This window comes from Amblyomma americanum, chromosome 3 (assembly GCF_052857255.1).
Source record: "Amblyomma americanum isolate KBUSLIRL-KWMA chromosome 3, ASM5285725v1, whole genome shotgun sequence".
Taxonomy (NCBI): domain Eukaryota; kingdom Metazoa; phylum Arthropoda; class Arachnida; order Ixodida; family Ixodidae; genus Amblyomma; species Amblyomma americanum.
Window position 1 is genome coordinate 226,332,746 of NC_135499.1, and position 16,257 is coordinate 226,349,002.

At 49.0% G+C, this 16,257-nt stretch overlaps 1 protein-coding gene across 1 annotated transcript in view; it reads left to right on the forward strand.

Annotated features, from left to right (window-relative positions):
• Nucleotides 1-611: 611 nt before the first annotated feature.
• LOC144124401 (sodium channel protein type 4 subunit alpha B-like) overlaps nucleotides 612-16,257 on the forward strand; it is a 32,878-nt gene continuing 17,232 nt past the window's right edge. The window contains exons 1-10 of the mRNA XM_077657027.1: nucleotides 612-710; nucleotides 6,405-6,556; nucleotides 8,034-8,114; nucleotides 8,470-8,598; nucleotides 9,079-9,176; nucleotides 10,105-10,211; nucleotides 11,191-11,369; nucleotides 12,205-12,349; nucleotides 15,292-15,438; nucleotides 16,043-16,165. Coding sequence (XP_077513153.1) covers nucleotides 612-710; nucleotides 6,405-6,556; nucleotides 8,034-8,114; nucleotides 8,470-8,598; nucleotides 9,079-9,176; nucleotides 10,105-10,211; nucleotides 11,191-11,369; nucleotides 12,205-12,349; nucleotides 15,292-15,438; nucleotides 16,043-16,165 — 1,260 coding nt within the window. The remainder of the gene's footprint in view (nucleotides 711-6,404; nucleotides 6,557-8,033; nucleotides 8,115-8,469; nucleotides 8,599-9,078; nucleotides 9,177-10,104; nucleotides 10,212-11,190; nucleotides 11,370-12,204; nucleotides 12,350-15,291; nucleotides 15,439-16,042; nucleotides 16,166-16,257) is intronic.

Consider the following 16,257-nt stretch of genomic DNA (forward strand, 5'->3'; position numbering starts at 1 on the left):
TGGCTCAGTGGTTATGGCGCTCGGCTGCTGACCCGAAAGACGCGGGTTCGATCCCGGCCGCGGTAGTCGAATTTCAATGGAGACGAAATTCTAGAGGCCCGTGTACTGTGCGATGTCAGTGCATGTTAAAGATCCCCAGGTGGTCGAAATTTCCGGAGCCCTTCACTACGCCGTCCCCCATAGCCTGAGTCGCTTTGGAACGTTAAACCCCCATAAACCACAAAGAATTGGATAACACACAAGGATGGCAACCGCATAGGTGAAGCTGATCTAGGAATTTTATGTGACCCTGTACAGTGACCTTCTGAGGGAAAAAAAAGAGCGCACAAAACTCTAGAAAAATTTAGCAATAGCTTAGCCAGCGGTTTGCACATCATTTAGATGCTGGATGTGGTGTATGAATGCCATCTCTCCGGGTGCCAGCAAGCTGAATGAGGACTCTAATGAACAAGTTCAATGCTCTGGTAGTCACGGGCTTGCCCCCTTGAGCAGTGAGCGTGAGTTTGCGTGTGGGTATACACTGTATACACATTGCAAGGCGAGAAAAGCACTGAAAGTGAGTTTCTCGCAGAGTGCAGCGCCCCGAAGTGGCGGCGGGGGCGGCCTCCACCATGGACGACGACGAGCTGTGCCCGATGCAGCCGCCCGTGTTCAGCGACTCTTTGTGCGGCGTCCCGCTCCAGGAGGTCGACGAGAAGCTGCCGCAGCAGGCGAGCATATACTCGCATACGCAGTAACTGTCGCGCGCCATCCCCCGCGGCGCGCAGCGTGTGGCTGGTCGGCCAGGAGTGCATGCCCTTTTAGGTAGTTCTCCGAACAATGAATAAAAAGTCGCTTGTAAATGTCTTCAATGCTTAGAAATGATGCTAAGAAGCATTCACACCAAGTACGAGTCTTCGGAACTGAGCCGGCAATTCATTATGAATTTTTAAAAACCGTGTTTTTTTTTTTTAAATTCGCGCCCCGATTGGTGTGCTCGTAGTGACCGATTTTGAAACTAAAATCGCGAAAAAAGACGTCACTATGCCCTTGACGTCACCAGGCCACCACACGCTCTCATTCGCTGGAGCCACGACAGCCACGACGTCACGGGCACACTTCCGGTAGCCGTGAAAATCGTCTGCTCGTGCCGCCGCGCGACCCTCTCGGGCAAGCGCGAGCCAGGGCATTGGCTTCGCGCATATGGTTTCAATTTTCCCCTGCCGCCTCCTTCTGTCGGGAGTTCCGGAGCCACTCGCAGTGGCTCGCCGAGTCGCTACTGTCGTCGCTGGCGTTCATAGGGCTCGATGCCCATCGCGGCCGTAAGAGTGAGCAGTGGCGCCTCGAGGTCCGGCTCCATTTCGGGAATGCGGCTCTATGCTTAAGGGCTGAAGTTCAGTCGCGATTAGAAGTAAATCAGAAAACTGTTGGAAGATTAGCACTAGGTGCCCACGGGAAAACCACAAACGAGGCAGTACAGGGAGATATGGGCTGGGCAACGTTAGAAACACGGGAAGCTCAGAGTAAAGTACTATACGAAGAACGCCTGAGGAAACTGGACGATAACAGGTGGGCAGCTAAGGTATTTAAATACCTGTACAGAAAGAGCGTTGACACACAGTGGCGGAAACGAACTAGAAAGCTGCCCAGTAAGTTTGCCAGAGACGAGGAAGGAGAAAGAAAGAGCATTAAACGACAGGTTAAAAACGTCGAAGGTAAAAATTGGATAGATTCAATGAACAAGAAGCATAGTCTAGAACTATATCGGTGCTAGAAAAGGCAGATCAGGAAGGAAACGTTTTATGATAACTCAAGAGGCAGTGCCCTCCTCTTTGAAGCTAGGTCAGTGTGTCTTGGAACGCGCAGCTAGAAAAAGAAATTTAACGAAGAAGATGACACATGTGCTGTGTGTGGTAAATCTGTAGAAACAATAGAACACCTCATCCTAAAATGTGATGGTATCCATCCCGATGTCGATGCAGGCACAGTCACTCTTCCTGAAGCCTTAGGGTTTAGAGATAACAATAGTCATGTAAATAAATCTGCGGTGGAAATTAGCAAAAACCGACTGGAGGATTGGTGGCTCAAAAGCAGAGCGGTGACATAAGTTTTAAAGTGTAGGAGGACGTATTTTAAAGAAAATGGCGAATTTTATTAACAACTTACAGCAGAGTTAAACAAAAATAAAGAGAAAAAAACTGAGCATGGTGGCAACTACCACTGCCCCGTTTCAAAGGGGACGCTCCTACCTACCATCCATCCATACATTACTGCTAACTACAACAGTCGACAAGCAAAGAAACCCGACCCGCGCCGCAATCACGCCGCCGACGCTGCTGCTGTGTGCCAGGAGGGACAACCGGAAGTTACAAAAGGAACGTCAGCGGATGCCGTATTGATGGGCGGGGCCCAGTCCCAGAGCTGTTTTCTTTATTTTTGTCTGGTGCCCCGCGTGTACGAGTTGAGAGGGGAGAGGAGGAGCGTAATTTTTAATCGTCTATATCGTCGCTGTTATTGATGCTAGCTCAAAAATTCTTGCGTTCGGGTGACGAGTGATGAAATTCCTATCTCTCGTCTGCATTGCATAATCTCAATTAATTTATTGCATAGCCCCTTTAAGGCTCATGGGCCTACTTCGGAACTCGGGTTTGGCCGGGCCAGAGACAACCGCAGCCCAAACCGGATCGGCATTGACTTCGATGTCGCGCACACTCTAAGCCAAGAACGGATAATGAGCGTTGCAGTGATTAATCCTGCGTTGCCACAGTAATTTCAATGAGCTACCAGAAATAATTTACGGATCATGGATACCTTCTTCCGCAAACGAGAGAACAGGAAATGAACCTGCATGGAAGAGCTCCAACGGTGAGACTAAAAACGAAATTGACTTCATACTATGCGCTCAACCTGGCATCGTTCAGGATGTGGACGTCATTGGAAAGGGGCGCTGTAGCGACCACATAATGGTAAGGTCTCAAATTAGCTTAGACTTGAAGAGGGACCGGAAGAAGCTAGTGAAGAGGAAGCCCATTAACAGGTTAGCGATAAGAGGGAAAATAGAGGAATTCAGGATATCGCTGCAGAAATGATATTCACCTTTAACTGAAGAAGACGATCTTAATGTTCATACAATCAACGATAATCTGACAGCTGTCATTACGGAGTGCGCAGTAAAAGTAGGCGGTAGGACAGTTCGACAGGGTACCGGAAAGCTATCTCAGGAGACGAAAAATCTGATTAAGTACCGCCAAAGGATGAGGGCGTCTAACTCTACAGACAAAATAGAACTAGCAGAGCTATCGAAATTAATAAATAAGCGCAAGATAGCCGACATAAGGAAGGTCAATATGGAGAGAATCGAGCATGCTCTAAAGAATGAAGGTAGCTTAAATGTGGTGAAGAGGAAACTAGGCATATTTAAAAACCAGATGTATGCGTTAAAGGACAAGGAGGGCAATGTCATTAGCAGTATGGATAAGATGGTTAAGGTAGCCGAAGAGTTTTACACAAATATGTACAGTAGCCAATGTAATCCGAACGTTAATGAGAGAGACAGTAGCGCACAGCAATGCGTCATACCGCCAGTAACGAAATAGGAAGTAAAGAAAGCCTTAGGAGCAATGCAAAAGGGAAAAGCAGCTGGTGAAGTTCAGGTAACAGCAGATCTGTTGAAGGACAAAGGGGAGATAGCGCTATAAAAACTAGCCACCCTGTATACGCAGTGCCTTATGACCTCAACCGTAGCGGAAGCTTGGAAGAGCGCAAATATTATCTTAATTCATAAGAAAGGAGACGCCAAGGACTTGAAAAACTACAGACCAATCAGCTTACTGTCCGTTGCCTACAAGGTATTTATTAAAGCAATCGCTAATAGAGTCAGGGCAACCTTAGTCTTCAATCAACCAAATGATCAGGCAGGTTTCGTAAAGGATATTCTACAATAGATCATATTCACACTATCAATCAGGTGATAGAGAAAATGGCAGAATACAACCAACCCCTATATATAGCCTTCATTGATTACAAGAAAGCATTTGATTCAGTGGAAACCTCAGCAGTCGTACAAGCATTGTGGAATCAGGGTGTAGATGAGCCTTATGTCAAAATACTAGAAGATATATATTAGAACTGTACCGCTACCATAGTCCTCTATAAAGTCAGCAATAAAATTCCAACAAGGAAGAACGTCCGGCAAGGAGACAATCAAGTCAGTGCTATTCACCGCCTGTTTACAGGAGGTATTCCGAGGTCTTAACTGGGAACAGTTAGGGATAAGAGTTAATGGAGAACACCTATAAATAACCTGCGATTCGCTGATGACATTGTCTTGCTGAGTCACACAGGAGGTGAAATGCAAATCATGATCAATGATTTAGACAGGCAGAGCAGAACGGTGGGTCTAAAACTTAGCATGCAGAAAATCGAAGTAATGTTCAACATTTTTGCAAGGGAACAGCAGTTCACAATTAGCAGCGAGGTGCTGGAAGTGGTAAAAGTCTACATGGGGCAGGTAGTGAGAGCTGATCCGGATCATGAGAGGGAAATAACTAGAAGGATAAGAATGGGGTGGAGCGCATATGGCAGGTTCTCTCAGGTCATGAATGGCAGGTTACCGATATCCCTCAAGAGAAAAGTGCACAACAGCTGTAACTTGCCGGTACCCACCTACGGGGCAGAAAGGTGGAGGCTAACGAAAAGGGTCAGCTTAAGTTAAGGACAACGCAGCGAGCCATGGAAAGAAAATTGATAGGTCTAACGTTAAGAGATTAGAAGCGGGCAGAGTGGTTGAGGGAACAAACGCTGGTTACTGACATCTATAGTCGAAATCAAGAGGAAGAAATGGGCTTGGGCAGGGGATGTTATGCGAAGGCAAGATAACCTCTGGTCCTTAACAGGAGCGGAGTGGATTCCAAGAGAAGGCAATCGTAGCAGGGGGCGGCAGAAGGTTAGGTGGGCGGATGAGATTAAGAAGTTTGCAGGCAAAGGGTGGGCGCAGCTGGCAAATGATAGGGTTAATTAGAGAGACATGGGAGAGGCCTTTGCCCTGCAGTGGGTGTAGTCAGGCTGATGACGATGATGATGATGATGATGGCGATGACCAGTGCTATACTTCCTTATGGGATAACTGCGAAGAGACATCAACGAGTTAGTCTCCTCCCGAACTAACCGTTCATTGCGAAGTGGGGCAAGAGTTTACCTCCTCCGCACCACATATGTTTGCGCCGATTCCTGCGCTCGCTTTGTTATTCCTCTCACGCATTCATTGAAACCAGCTGGCACAGATGCGAGGCTGTCAAGTTCTCGGCTCTCTACGGCAGCACGGGTGGGCTCCTTGTATCGCGAGATCGCGAGGCTGTCGGTGGTACCTGTGAATCGGTACTGTGGAAATGGAAGCATGGAGATGGTGGGAAAGAACCGCAAATAGCGTAGTGGTTAAGAAGTTCTCTGGGCGCGTGGGAGCCGCGATACCTGAAATTTAAAACGTGTTCGCAGACTGATAAGTTATTTAGAGTTAAAGGCAGTTTACATGACACGCGAACAGCCTGCAAAATGTTTTACATAAGGTAGCTCTCTGGTGTAGTAATTGAGACATGTCTTAAAAATTACAAAAAAAATGTGCTCGTCACCTTATCGAGGAGGGGCTCTTACCCATTTTACGCGCAAAATTTTATGTACTTCGCCGCGCACCTCGTTGCTGATCTGAAGTGGTCAAAGCAAGTTAACTGCCTTGCGAAGAGAGCTGCGTAGCTAAGAGAGAAGAAATTCCAGCGTTTTCTCAGGCTCTTATAAAAAGTTGAAGGAATAGTTATATTTTACTCGCTTCTACACGCTACGTGGATATATACAGCCAGAGTCGCTTTGAGACGTTAAACGCCCATAAACCAAACTGGCATCTATATGTTCGGACCAATACATGAAAGAAAAAAAACTGAAAAAGATTCTGTGTAGGGCAATCAGTTTGCCCGGAACTTACGACAGGACACTTAAAATGTCCGAAAGCAAATATCAATGGCCAGATCTTTAAACTCGAAGAAATCTCAAATTGAAAATTTTGCACAATATTTGTTATTATAAGACTGGTATAGACAAATATTTGTAGCCAGCGCCCTTTGTTTCGATGAGAAGCGACCGCAATTGAAAACTTTACAAACTTCCTTTTAGAGGTGAGGTACTTCGTTATTCGTTCTTTGTCTCATCTATCCATGAATGGATGCTTTGCCTCCACTTGTTGTTTACGTTGTACCAAATTAAGCCTTTTGTCACGCGTGAAGTGCATGATTTCTCGTTTTGTCCATGTGAAAGTGATCCCTATGCGTTAATACCTATTGGTGATGCAAGTAACAAACAAACAAACATCTATTTAAATGGCCATTTCTGAAACGAAACGATCGCAAGACACTAGCCCTGTTGTGGGCCTCACCTAGCTGCTGCTGCTGCCGATGACGCAGACGTTCTGTGCCATCGGCAAGAAGTTGGGCGGCTACCACGTGCACCGTTTCAACGCGGAGAAATCATTCGGCTGCCTCGGTCCCCTGCACCCAGTCCGCAAGGTCTGTGTGAGACTCGTCACCAGCCAGTATCCTTCGCCGGCACGTGGAAACGCATAGCGATTTTCCCCGTCTGCGTGCGCACGGGTGGATGAAAGCTGGACTACCGCAGGGCTGGCACCTTTAGTGGCAGTGTCATTCGACATTTTTCCTCCTGTATTTTTTCCCATTAGTATGGTTGAAACACCTGAATGCTCAGTATGTAGCGAAATGACCAGTAAACATATAATGCGCTTCTGCGCAATAGATTTATTTGACCCAATAATAATAGAAAAATGACAGACGATTCGGCCTGGTTAGGCCAAGCGCGGCGCAGGCGCACTAGACTAGTTGCTGTGCTTAGTTCAACTTGATCATTTATTGGAACTGGATTTTTACACTCATAGATCGCTGGGAATCCTCGAACAATTCCTGGCTCAGTGGTTCAGCGGTTAAGCGATGTGCCAACGCCGGACACTTTTTTTCTTCATAGGCATTCTAATGCTAACGCATAAGAAATTTACAAAACCAGAAATTTATTTCCCAAAAAACAGCATTAAGGAACGGGAGAAGGTGCTACCTGTCGTGCCGAAAAACTGACTGTTCCCTTGGTGCCTCCCAAAGACTATTTCTAAATGCAGAGTGTTTATGAGATCAGCTGTTTTCGCAAAGTAAACTGTGGATGGGCGTTAATTCACGTAGTCCTGAATATTTTACGTACATTCCATATTGTAAAATGAACTCATATAATGCGCCATCGCGTAGTACGTGTAGCATACTCCGGTGCCCCACTCGTTGCTCTGGTGTAAGTGTGTACACCCGAACACAGTTCCATGAGTCGGTTTTGCAGCAAATTTTACACCAGCCATTAATCAGGAGCTGTAGAGGCGCAGAAACAGGTACTCATGTGTGCGTACTTAAGGAAGCACATTTGTCATCCGTTGCGCAGAAACAAGCGAACTTATAACAGGAAGAGCATATGCGGATGGTTAGGTTTCGTTTCGGTTTGTGTGTCTTAACGTCCCAAAGCGACTCAGGCTGCGAGGGACGCTGTAATGAAGGGCTCCGGATAATTTCGGCAACCTGGTGTTCTTTAGCGTGCACTGACAACGCACAGTACGCGGGCCTCTAGCATTTCGCTTCTACCTGAATGCGGCTGCCGAGGCCGGGGTCGAACCCACGTCTTTCGGGTCAGCAGCCGAACACCATAACCGCTGAGCCACCGCGGCGGCTGCAAAAGGAGCTGCATGACCGGTGAACAGAATGAGTATCCTTATCGGGGCCATCCAGAACGCAACACGTACGTGGCTTCTGTGGGTTGGTAGACAAAAGCTAAGTATATAAAAAGCGCAAACTGCTACTTTGTGTTAGCACCTAACCACGGCTCCTTTTGCCTGCCCCGCCTTTGCATCTCACCCGTACTTCATATCGGTTTTCTTTCTCAAAACCCTCTTCGGAGTAGTTCTTCATGCGGGGACGACAGGGTGGGCACGAAGCCTTCGTTTTGCTCCTTGACTCGGCTTCCAGGAAGCTGGACATGGTCGTGCTCGCGCTGGTGCTCCTCAACGCGCTCGTGCTTGCCCTCAAGCACAGAAGCTGGCTGCTCGAGTGAGTCTCCGCTTCTCCTGCCCCCGCACCTTCGCCTGGCAACGCAGATAATAGTCGGTCAACGAGCAGCTTTAGCCGTATCACGCGCGTACGAGAATTTCGCGGACATTGCGACACCGCTCCTGCGTCACAAGTATTACTGACGAGGCAGCGGCTCCGGTACGCAGCAGAATTTCGATTTGGGATGTCTCTTTTTGGTTGTTTAAGACTGCTTTAATTGGTGTTCAAAAAAAAAATCACGCTTCAGAAAGCTCAGAGTTTCCCTTCATGATATGTTCAAGCACACAGATGCTTAGGACCCCTTCTGTACCGGACGGTTAAGAAGTAGACACATTGGGCATGCTTCTGCACGCAGCTTGCTGTTCCTGGCGCTCTTTACGCTCGACATAGTGGTGCGCGCGGCGGCGCGGGGCTTTGTCATGCACAAGTACAGCTACCTGGGCGACCTCTGGAACTGCCTCGACTTCGCCGTCACCTGCGCAGGGTGAGCTCTCTCTTCTCCCTGCAGCCGGTGCGTTTCCACCTCAAATTCTGGCCGGTACAGCTCGCGACTGTAGCGCCACTAGTGGCAGAGACAGGCATTGCACCACTGCATGTAAAATCCGTATGAACCACCCCAACCAGGAAATAAAGAAAATGTAAAAAGAAAAGTAAGCCTGAGCCTATAATGGGGTTAAAACCAATGAAGAAACCCTTATGACTCCGCTTAGGTGCAGTGCTGGAGCCTATGGCTTCAAACGTTCGATCCCCCACCTGACCCGTTCCGCACGCTCTTTTTCAACTTGTTTTGCATGTGTATAAAAATCTACGACGCTAGGCTACTTCACAAGAGTTTCAGAAATCTTATCCCCGAGATAAGTGCCGATATCAGTGGACCGTCCGGGAAATCGGCAGTCATGTGCTCTACAGGCCATGATGTGTATACTCCTGCCGGGGGAGTGGAACAGCGCCAACGGTGTCGCAGGGCGATCGAGTTATTCGGCGCCGCCGTCGGGGCGCAGCTGCAGCTGCTAAACTCGTTCCGGCCCTTCCGCCTCTTCAAGGTGCTCACCATCCTCCCAGGTGACGGCCTCAGCCTGTTCTCACTCTCTGCCAATAGCAATGGCAGCATATTTGTAGCTGCCCACTGTTAAAGGGAACATACGACCTCGTGGCCTCGAGTCAGCGAGAATCGACGGCACAATGTGCATGCGCGGTGAGCACTGCTCTTTCCGCGCGTGCGCCTCATGCTTCCCGCCAGTTCTAGGCGGCAGCGCTTCGCGAAGCGCGGATGCCACGTATGCTCCCTTTAACAGTGGACCGTACTGTACATTGTGTTTCAAAGCACGCATAACTGCTCCTGTCTATTTTCTGTTGAAGGTGTCCGTACATAGCCAATGACTAGCCTGTTGCAACGAGTATAGGTGCCACAAGTGCAGCATGTTAAAGGGCCAATGAAAGTCATCCACTTGTTTGGTGCAGTTACACTTGAGCAGCGCGAAACTCGGGAAAGCCGGGTTGATGTTTTCCACGCGATTTATAAGCGAGGCTGCAACTTTGGCAGCATAAGAGAGAAACTGCAGCGGTGGCCTAGTGGATTTCAGCATCGCATGCGTGAGGCGCGGCCCGGGGTTCGGCCCCCACTGCCGCCGGGCACCCACCGGCGATACAATGGGCACAAGCTTTGCCCCAGCCTGCGGCTCGGAGATGGGTCTTTGACCGCACCCTTTGTAGGCGAAAAATACCTTGTGTCATGGCACTCTTTCGCCAAAGCTGCCCTTCCGGTATAAACAAATTATCATCGTACATAATAAGAGAGGAAAAAAGGATTAATGATGGAGCAATGCAGTGTTGCACAGGTAACTTTGCGGTCGTCTTGTGTGCAGCAGGTTGGGCTTGGAGGGAGACGCAGCTAATTGAACAGTGGCCTTTTGTGGCAGCCGTCCTTTGATCTTCCTTGCAGTAAACGAGCTTAAAGAATGAACTGAGTGCTGTGCTTATGCTGCGCCAGGTCTGCGGGACATCGTCAACACCATCATCAAGGCGACGACGCGCATGCTGGAGCTGATCGTGCTGCTCCTCTTCTGCATCTCGGTGTTCGCCACCTTCGGTCTGCAGGTGAGGTAGTGTTGTCCTCATCACTCCAAAGAATTCTGTCTCCGCCCTTCGTGATAGGCAACTGTTCGTTCATGTTTATCGGTAGCATGCAACTTCTAAGGGAGAGCTGTTTCTTGCAGGAGAGGAGGGACATGCGGCCGCTTCTGATAGCGCGCCAAACTAGCGCGAAAGGTATTGCTGCACCACCAGAGTCGGCACTTATTGCAGCACCAATAGAGTAGAGCAGAAGGCAGCACACTTCCACTCTTAACACTGCTTTTGTCTGCTCATTGCGGAGTCTCCGGCTGCTAATGTGAACGAACCATTAGCAGTACGATCCCGGAACACTGGCTCCGAGAACATTGCGAGAAGGGGCTGACTGCTCCAACATGGAGCGAGGTTGCGCAGTCACCCGTCGTTTCACGAGCCTTAGAATCTGTTGTATGCACAATTGGAATAATATGAAAAGGTAAGCGAGCAGACTGTTGCGGACCGGTCGCGCATCTGTGGCTGATCCGAGGCACGCCTCTTCATATTGGCGTGTCGTGTGCTTTAGAAAGCGGGGCTCCCGTTTCTAAAATAAGGATGCATTGTTCTCGACGTAGGCACTGTAGCCCAGTCGCAGGTACAAAGGGGGTGTGCTTCCAGTGTTTAGAGCAGCCGCTGCTCGCCTCTGTGCACTCAATTGGCATCGGTTCGACTCTTGTAAGGAAACCGTATATAATACTAATCAACGTCGAGAACCCTCCAGCTTGTAAAGGAAATAGGTCAAATTTTATTCCGTACGTTCAGTCTGGCGCTGCAAGCACTGCGCCTGCCACTACTCACCCAGTGCGCCATGAACATGCTGTATTAGGTGCGGCAGTAAGAGCCACAAGAGTTGGTGAGGTGAGCCAGCTGTCCCAGTATAGGGTTTCGGAGAAGCTGGCGTGTGCTGTTGAATGCACTAGTGGGTCGCTTTCCCACGCTATGTGAGCATTACAGGAATGCGTGTGCGCAGATGTTCATGTCTGTGCTGCGACGGCGGTGCGTGGTGAGCAAGGAGCGGCTGGGCGTGCTGGACGAGGGGCTGTACCGGCGCATGGCGCAGAACCGCAGCCTCTGGATGCGCACCGGTGCCGAGGGAGACGACGACCGCGAGCGGCTGGGCTTCGTCTGCGGAAACCTCCTGGCCGCATAGTGCGTGTGTCGCCCCGTTCCTGCGCCTCTTTTTCCTTCTCACTTTGTTAGTGGAGCTGGACGGAGCAAATTTTCACTTCTGAGAAATATAATTATTCCGAGTTTGAAGCAGTGCACAAAACCTAGCGCTGCCCAAACAACCGGACCTGCTTTTAATGCCGACACTAACGTGACATTAGTTTGAAAAAAAAAAAAAGACGGCGGAACAGGCTATCGTAATCAGTGGGTTGTTGGTCGATGTGAATTGCGGTTCGTCACATACTCATGAATCATATGTGCGAATGACATCAAGATTAGCGACTTGCGCCTGGCAATCGAAACTCGGACTCCAGTGTCAGGACAACGCTGGATCTAATCATGTTTACCAGTTTAGTGCCGTACAGTTTTGCATTACGCACTTAGAAAAAGAAATGTAAACGACAACTTGGAACCCTTTGTCCTTGAACCTCAAATGTTTTTGTAGGGAAGATAGCCACTCGTAGAAACCACACGGACGATTTGTTGCGTGTGCAACATTATATGCACCAGCTGCAGTGGTAGCGAGGAATTAAGCGCAGCAAACGTTTAAGCATCTCTTTGCGTTTAAGCGGAGTCATTACTTGACGAACGAAACGAAAGTCCTGTGTCTATGCCAAGACAAGTTTCTCACAAGTTCTTTGCTGTGCAGTGGAAGCTATCAGCTGGAAGCCACCGTCTCGATTGCACTGCCGTGCCGTGATGGTGTGAATTCACGCCTTAGAAATTGACTAAAGAACACATTTACACCTGCTTCGACACGACGGTAGCTCTCTGCATCACGCAAGTCCCAAAGAACGCCCCGTGAACGTCTACGCAGCGCGTGCGAGCCGGGATTCTCGTGTGTGACCGTGGACACTGTGGAAGCGCGACGAGTCTTTCCCTCCTACGACAACGTGATGGACGCGCTGCTCACAACCTTCAACATATTCAGCCTGGACACCTGGCAAATAGCCTACAACATGGTGCGTCTGTCTTCGTCCCACCCGCGCGCTGTGTGGTGCTTGGCCAAATGGCCCCAGGCCATTGGGTGTGCTTTTGAACAGTATTTTGGCATACCTGCTATGTCTACCGAGCTCATCAAGCGTTGGAATGAGACTATTCCTCACCCCCAGAATATTTGAGCGTACAATTTTATAGCGAGGGCTACACTAAGCTACTAGTCGAGCATTTCGCGGTACATGGGAGAGGTTAGTTGTGCGCATGCGCCGTTACCATGGCAACCGAAGAGGAGCAAAGTGCGGCGTACGCTCCGCCGTCGCCGCGGCAGCGCGTCCGCTCCACCGTCAAAGCCGAGCGTGACGTCACGCGGATGAGCAGTTGTGCGCATGCGCCGATACCATAGTAACCAGAGAGACCCCTTAGCTGCGCCGCGTTCTTCGTCGCCACCTTGCCGCACGCCGCTCTATCACCCGAACCCCGCGTCGCATGCGCAGGATTGCGTATAAAAGGCGGAGATGTAGTGGGCGTCTGTATCTGTATCTGGTGCTTCCATACCACCACCATGATATCTGATTTAATATCTGCTGCGGGTCCTTGGACCCAAGATATTAAAATTATTTTTTGAATATGGCGGAGTGCTTGAAGCACTCTGGCATGGCCGGCCCAGTATTGCATTGCCTCCGAGATCGGCCCAGGGCATAATAGCGCGCGCCTTTTCTTTCTATCGTTGCTCTCCTATCCTTTAACTCTCCTACTTTCAGCACGCGGCAGCGAGCGTGGCTCGGCTTGAGCCAGTAGGCAGGCCCGTGCACTTTCCTTTCCTTTCTTTCAGCAACAGCGTCTGTATCACAACGTTTGGCATGCATGCAGAGAAGGAGAGTATAGACAAAATATAGACGAAACGGCGGTATAGACAAGAAAATAACTCTTCCGATCCTGAGGTTGTCGCCTGGCAGTTGGCTTGAACCAAATAATAACTCTGGAGTCTGTGTGTACGTGAAACAAGGTATCACCGCTGTCAGACATCTCCCTTCGATCGCGGTGAATAATGGTGAAGCCTGCTGTGTTCGGCTTTTGGAAAGCGGCATTATCATCCAAGGAGTCTACGTGGCACCGGGAACATCTGTAAAGCGGACGATTGATGTGGTTGCCTCGTGTGTGCCAGCCTACAGCACGGTTTCACAGTTGTGTGTGACTTTGGGTGATTTCAACAGGAAACAGAACTCTCTTAGTCAGTGTATGAAAGAAAAGTTTGACTTTAATATAGCTTCCGACCCTCACGTCCAGACTACACAATGGGGAACTACTATAGAGCTTGTATACTGAAGAGGCGCTACCAAATCGATATACTGTATCGACAAAAGTGAGACTGCTGCATGCTACTTCACGGATCATCGGGCAGTCTTCGTCTCTGTCAAGCAAAATGAATAATTTATGTCTCTCATTGCTAAATATACAATGACCACATCGAGCTCAGCCAGGGAAATGTACCTCTCGCTACGTATATCCTGGCATAGCTGAGCTAAGCTAAGGAAACGCCTCATTACAAGGCTTGAACGCAGACCATGTACCTGTCTATTTTCTATTCATACTTCCCCTCACAACGCAGTTTTGGTGTCTGCCCATAGGGAGGCAGTTACCGCGCCTGTCCTTTTCTCGTAACGTTCTCCTGCTCATCTTCCTTCTCTTCCTGTCTTCTCTTTCCCCTCCCTATTCCGTTGCGCACATGCCATGGTGCCTAGTGGTTAGCGCATTCGGATACTGAGCCGGAGTACCTGGGTTCGAATATGCCGCGGCGAACGAGTTTCTATGGAGGCGAAACGCAAAAGGCGGCCGTGTACTCTGTGATGTCAGTGCACGTTAAAAGACCCCACGTGGTCGAAATTATTCCGGAGCCCTGCACTACGGCATTCCTCTTTCGGTTTATTCTTTCACTCCCACCTTCCTCCTTTCTCTAACAGCGTGGTTGAGATATCCACCGAGAAGTGAGCGAGTTACTGCGCCTTTCCTCAAAAACAGTTTTTCAATTTAAACTTGCTTTCTTTTTTTTGGGGGGGGGAGGGGGGGGAGAAATGAATAATAATATTAATGATAATATTAATTGGTTTTGGGGGAAAGGAAATGGTGCAGTATCTGTCTCTTATATCGTTTGACACCTGCACCGCGCCGTAAAGAAAGGGATAAAGGAGGGAGTGAAAGAAGAAAGGAAGAAAGAAGTGCCGTAGTGGAGGGCTCAGGGAATAATTTCGACCACCTGGGGATCTTTAACGTGCACTGACATCGCACAGCACGTTAAACGTCCCAGGTGGTCGAAATTATTGCAGAGCCCTCCACTACGGCACCTCTTTCTTCCTTTCTTCTGTCACTCCCTCCTTTATCCCTTCCCTTACGGCGCGTTTCAGGTATCCAACAACGATATATGACAGATACTGCGCCATTTCCTTTCCCCCAAAACCAATTATTATTATTATTATTATTATTATTATTATTATTATTATTATTATTATTATTATTATTATTATTATTATTATTATTATTATTATTATTAAAGGAAATGGCGCAGTATCTGTCTCACATATCGGTGGACACCTGAACCGCGCCGTAAGGAAAGGGATAAAGGAGGAAGTGAAAGAAGAAAGGAATGAAGAGGTGCCGCAGTGGAAGGCTCCATTTCTTGCGAGTTTTTGGCCCAAGGAGAGGAGCAACTGCTCAGGCACACGTCCCGTAGCGATGCTGTTCTTGCAGAGTTCTTCACTATGTGGCAAAACACACTTTACAAGACAAAACAAGCAGGCGCACAAGTTTTCTTGGAGAACCGGCATGACACTGGCCCCTGACTGGACATGTTTATAAGTGGCAGCCGTATTCAGCGCGAAAAGCATCCGCCACCATGCGTCCTTCTAGCGCTGCTTGTTGTTCATATTCGCTGAATGAGAATGCAGGAGCATCCCTCTGCGGCTTGCAGCTACTCCAAGCGGTGGGTCCCACCTGTTTCCCGCTCTTCCTGTGCACGGTGATGTTCGGCTCAGCGTACCTCATCAACCTCATGCTGGCCGTCACTGTGCACACCTACGTCAGTGAGAACAACCTCAAGCGCGCCCGCAAGCTGCAGGCACGTTTCCTCTCTCTTTGCACGCTTTCCCGAGGAGAGATGTAGGCTTGTTATGTAGTTCTTGTAAACAAAATGCCGGAAAACTTGAGAATTCATAGAACAGTATGGGCGCTCGTTGATCTACGAGTCTCAAGCAATTAATTGTCAGCTCTCTGAGCAATTAACTACTGCATTGAGCAGTTAAACCATCGTTTGGCTCCTGTTTGTACGATACTATATCGGTTGTTCAGGATTGTGTATAGCTATTTCGTAAGAAAAATGATAGGGGTGATAATATCAGTACAAATTTTGTCAGGCAAAATATTGGTGCTCTTTGTGTCTAGTATTTTCTTCAGCCTATTTTCTGGCAGCGCTTGATTTTTAACATGGCGTGATGCAGAATCACCACTTTCAAGCCACCGAACACTTCAGCGAAGAGGGTGCATGGTTTGCGGGGGGAATCTGCGTGTGCATGCGGAACTTTCTTTTGCATAGCTAGCGGACGCCTTTGGAATGCCGTGCCTCGCAGCCTGCTTTTACAGCGTTCTATCGGTTTTCTCAGCAGTCGCGCCATTGGACGACAGTGCTGGCTGACGCGGATGCCGCGACTCGCATGTTTTCGCAGATGGAACAAGGGTCCGTTACGGACCTGACGCTGTTCCAGGAGATGTGCGACTTCGAGGTCAACGTTGACCACCTGTACGTCCAGCCGCTGGTCAGCCTGGCCCAAATACCCAACGTGCACAAGGTTCGATATTGTGCGCACTCGCTGCGCTCCGTTAATCTCGTTTTGGCATTTTCCCTCTTGCTCCTGCGTTACTGTACCGTACATCGAACACC